The following is a 4,996-nucleotide window of genomic DNA, read 5'->3' on the forward strand; positions in this document are numbered from 1 at the left end:
GAAGAGCACACAGATGGTGAAGAGCACAGATGAAGTGCACACACAGATGATGAAGAGCACACAGATGATGAACAGCACACAGATGATGAAGTGCACACAGATGGTGAACAGCACACAGATGGTGAACAGCACACAGATGGTGAAGCGCACACAGATGATGAAGCGCACACAGATGATGAACAGCACACAGATGGTGAAGAGCACACAGATGAAGAAGAGCACACAGATGGTGAAAAGCACACAGATGATCATTCTCCTGCTATACACTCATCTATCACAGCTCCTACAGTAAACAAGATCTGTCTGCACCGCTGCTTCAGTACAGTACTACAGTACATCATACTGTACACTGACATAAGGTTTTTATGTTGGGATTCACTGTGTGATGAAGAGTCTGGTGAGTGCTTTATCTGATGCTGAAGTGAAGTAGCAGAGTGTGAATATAGTGATGAATAGCACCTTGTATTCCGGCAGCTGTCGCAGGAGGAAACACGCCAGAACCTCATCGCAGTGAAAGGTGCCGTTATGAGTCCCGATCTTCATCTTCATCTTCCTCAGAAGAGCGTTATTCAGAAACACTTGACTGACCGACCGGCGGAGCACGTGCATCAGCTACCTCTTCTTCTTCCTCCTCCTCCTGAAGGGGTTCAGCGGCTGGAGAAGCAGCGTTAGCGCCACCTGTCGGTCAGGAGTGACGCGATCTCACTGTCCACTGTGTCTGTCATATGCATGATTTCATCTGTTGCTCTTAATAACACACTGTGCTGGTCTACTAGGGCATTCGGGAGATAGTTTAATGCTGAGCTGTGCAAATCCCAAGATTTGTTGACAAAGTAATTGCATTGTTATTAAAACATTAATTTAGCACACAATAGTGAATATACCTGGTAGATGTTTCAAGCTTTCTCTTAATGTTTTATTCATTGAAAAACTGCCTGTGCTTCTTTATTAGCCAACAAAAACATGCAAAAGATTCCTCAGCACACACAGTCGGAGTAGCAGCTAATTTGGTTCTCGAAAAAGGCAGTCCGGTACTAAAATCGCACCCAGTTCCGGCGGTGCGAACACGCCAAAAAGTGGGTAGTTCCACAATTAGTTCTGGTACTATGAAAAGGTTCCCGCGGTGCGAAAGGCCCCCATAATTGTCATTTATAAGGTCTCTCAGAATCAGCTCATCCGCGCAGCACTTGCTCAGCCTCTCACCTTGCCATGTTTCATGTGTTTGTGCTCCTTGTGAGCTTTATGAGCTTTATGGCCTTTCTTCATCTTCTTGTGTTTCTTGTGTCCAGGTGCGTGGACTCCTGCGGGGTGGCCCCCGTACTGAGGGACGGGGCAGGGGTGAGCGGCCCCGGGGAAGGGCCCCGCCGGGGGGAAGGGCCCTGCCGGGGGGAAGGGCCCTGCCGGGGGGAACGGCTGGTTGGGTGCGGGGTACGGGATGGTCATGGGATGGTTCATGGGTGGATAGACAGGGTTGGGTCCAGGCGGGCCGGATGGGATGGGCATGGCTGGGTACGCTGGGTTTGGAGGACAAGGAAAGGCAGGATTGGGCGGCCCAGCGGCTGGAGGTCCTGAGAGGAGAAAATCACAATACTCCAACACACAGAAAACACTCAACATCTACAGTGGGAGAATCACCAACATGCTCTTCCAACCCAGATTACTGTTTCCTTTCTTCCATGAAACATAGACCTAAACTGGTTTGTTCATTAAATGACAACAGATGATTTTCAATGGCGAACTGCAGAAGAGTAATGGCAGGCCGTACTGTATGACATCTCCATCTGCTTTCATAACAGAGCTGCCCTTCGACTTACAATTCAGGCTGGAACAGTAAATGACAACAACAACAATGACAATGACCTGCTCAAAGTACTGCACCGCTAGTGTGTTTAATATCAACCGCTTGTGCTTCAGGACTCAGATGTGGCAGCCATGTGCACTGACTCTGACCTCAAAGAAGCTGAGAGCCTTTCCATCAGTCACCTTGTTGTGCTGGGTTAAACTAGCTACTGAGACTGGTAGAGATCCTGGAGGAACTAGCAGCTAAACTAACAGCTGTTTTTAATACAGAAGGGGACAAAACTCTCTGTGTTTGGTGTTAAAAAGGCACTGCTAGAAGAACTCACACACTCACACACACACACACACACTCACTCACTCACTCACACACACACACTCACACACACACTCCTCAGGAACACTAGACTTGTATCGAGCCTAAACACCCCTGACTGAGGCACACATAGACGCTGATGAGTTGAGAAATGATTAATGAATGCAAAAATCACCTTGATTTGGCCACATGTTTGTCTCTTCCAAATGACCTGCAACAAATAAAAAGACAGACGTTATTCTCTGATATAAAGTGAACAAACACTAATGTCCACCAAAGATTCACCGCTTTCACTGCCCACCTCAAACCGCTTCTGTTTATTTATATATATATATTATATTATTATTACTTCTGATATTTACTACAAATATGGTTTATTTATAGGAACTGTTTGCATTATATTAAGCAGTGCCTAAAATAGCCAAAGACAAATACACAATTAAAGCAAGTCTAAAACAGTCTAGAGTTATAAAACAGTTATGAAAACAGAATGTGAAAAGTCATTGAATGCAAAGGTCAAATGAAATGGGATTTTACTGCTAATGCTTACAAAGGTGAGAAAAAAGCCAATGTCAGATTAATCAACTTTTTTTTAAACCATATGTCGAATAAAAATATTTCCCAATGTTTCAAATGTTGTCCACCCTTCTTTGGCCTCACAGTCTCTGTCCAATCAACACGCTTTCTTTAATAAGCACTGCCCTTTCTGATGTATAGCCTGCTGTTTTCAGATCTGCTGTTGTGTATCTGAATTTCATTTGCACTGCAGGACCACCTTATTTTACAGGTTAATTGTGATAGGAGGAATCTCACTTCACCACATTTGCAAAGCAAATGGGAAATAATAATAATAATAATAATAATAACGACAATAACAAAACAAAAAAACAACAACAAAAAGATACATATGATTTTTTTCTAGATAACTATGATTTTTAAATTCAACTACATTTCTAGTCATTAAATACGCGTAAAACACAATTATCTGTGTTCTTTTCTGAAACTGCGCACTCCATGTAATCCACATCCGGGAACTGGAAACGCCCTGGACAAACAACAGCTCTCTCTCTCTCTCTCTCTCTCTCTCAGATCTGAACAACTAACAGAACTTCTGATTGTCAATAAGCCCAAAATACATATTCCGTTCACATAAAAGCTGTTAAAAGGCAATGATATGAAATAGCGTACCATTCAAATGCAACAACAAATAAAGTCATGTGGTAGAGCCTGCTTTCAGGTATTGCGGTAAAGATAAGCCGATGGCAATTTTCTAAAGATGTATTTAGTATTTGCAAATAACGGCAACAGTAATGATCAGGTTTAGACACATACCTGCTACGACACCTGTCAAGCTGTAATGAGTCCTGCTTCCGCATTCCGCGAGCTCACCGATCACCGGCGGACTCTGACCGCCTCACCTGACAAACATCGACAGGTATATCTGTGGTTTTATACTGCAGCCTGTCGCTGTTCAGATATTCAGAGGCGTTTATTTGAAGAGTAAACTCTCAGCTGATAGTAATGGATGAATGGTAATTTTCAGAACAAAATCAAGTTCAAAAAGAACTAAATCAAACATGTTTGTTCTAAAATTAATGAAATATAATGTAGAATTACAGTGAAATAATTCTATGTAATTGTAAGGAGGGGCCTAAATCTGTAACCCCATCCCTTCCTGCTGATGCTCTTATATGACACTGATATAAACACAAAACCAGATTCACCTCCACTCCACTGCAGCTCCCAGTAACAGCGTCCACACACACTCTCTCTACACAACACCTGACACACACGATCAAATCTGTCTGGATGATCAGGATACGGCTGGAGTTTGCCAGTGTCAGTAATCACTCTGTTCCTTTCAGACAGACGGAGGAGTTCATTCACTGTGTTCAGATCCAGAGTGAGCTGATGGGAATCTGACGGAGATAAAACACATCAGAATCAGGAGTCATGAATGAATTCCTTGATCAGACCCACAAAGACCCGATCTTTAAAAAAAGACTATAAAATGACTAAATGTAATATGGAGCGAACCTACACTAACCCTAAACCTCACAGAAAACATTCTCTATATATAGTCTCTATATAAAAGGTAAACATTTTTTACATTTTTTTGGTTGTGGGAGAACAGTTTAGACCAATTCTGTAGAATGGCCCATATACACTGAACAAAATTATAAACGCAACACTTTTGTTTTTGCCCCCATTTTTCATGAGCTGAACTCAAAGATCTAAGACTTTTTCTATGTACACAAAAGGCCTATTTCTCTCAAATATTGTTCACAAATCTGTCTAAATCTGTGTTAGTGAGCACTTCTCCTTTGCAGAGATAATCCATCCACCTCACAGGTGTGGCGTATCAAGATGCTGATTAGACAGCATGATTATTGCACAGGTGTGCCTTAGGCTGACCACAATAAAAGGCCACTCTAAAATGTGCAGTTTTACTGTATTGGGGGGTCCGAAAACCAGTCAGTATCTGGTGTGACCACCATTTGCCTCACGCAGTGCAACACATCTCCTTCGCATAGAGTTGATCGGGTTGTTGATTGTGGCCTGTGGAATGTTGGTCCACTCCTCTTCAATGGCTGTGCGAAGTTGTTGGATATTGGCAGGAACTGGAACACGCTGTCGTATACGCCGATCCAGAGCATCCCAAACATGCTCAATGGGTGACAGTTCTGGTGAGTATGCTGGCCATACAAGAACTGAGATGTTTTCAGCTTCCAGGAATTGTGTACAGATCCTTGCAACATGGGGCCGTGCATTATCATGCTGCAACATGAGGTGATGGTCGTGGATGAATGGCACAACAATGGGCCTCAGAATCTCGTCACGGTATCTCTGTGCATTCAAAAAGCCATCAATAAAATGCACCTG

The 4,996-nt window shown here is 43.1% G+C and overlaps 2 protein-coding genes across 2 annotated transcripts in view; both read right to left on the reverse strand.

The window, feature by feature from the left end:
* The window catches only part of LOC107570120 (UPF0160 protein MYG1, mitochondrial-like), a 4,144-nt gene extending 3,467 nt beyond the window's left edge, over nt 1–677 (reverse strand). The window contains exons 1-2 of the mRNA XM_016256318.1: nt 380–677; nt 45–259 (exon numbers count right to left, since the gene is read on the reverse strand). Coding sequence (XP_016111804.1) covers nt 45–259; nt 380–609 — 445 coding nt within the window. The 5' untranslated portion in view covers nt 610–677. The remainder of the gene's footprint in view (nt 1–44; nt 260–379) is intronic.
* A 514-nt stretch (nt 678–1,191) lies between these two features.
* On the reverse strand, nt 1,192–3,347 carry LOC107570121 (proline-rich protein 13-like). Its single transcript, XM_016256319.1, has 4 exons — nt 3,302–3,347; nt 2,289–2,324; nt 1,400–1,568; nt 1,192–1,363 (listed from the first exon to the last, which is right to left on the reverse strand). The coding sequence occupies exons 2-4, from the start codon at nt 2,302–2,304 to the stop codon at nt 1,192–1,194; spliced, it is 357 nt and encodes a 118-aa protein (XP_016111805.1). The 5' UTR covers nt 2,305–2,324; nt 3,302–3,347.
* Nucleotides 3,348–4,996: the final 1,649 nt, after the last annotated feature.

Source organism: Sinocyclocheilus grahami, unplaced genomic scaffold, assembly GCF_001515645.1.
Source record: "Sinocyclocheilus grahami isolate Dianchi unplaced genomic scaffold, SAMN03320097.WGS_v1.1 scaffold1418.1, whole genome shotgun sequence".
In the NCBI taxonomy this organism is placed as follows: domain Eukaryota; kingdom Metazoa; phylum Chordata; class Actinopteri; order Cypriniformes; family Cyprinidae; genus Sinocyclocheilus; species Sinocyclocheilus grahami.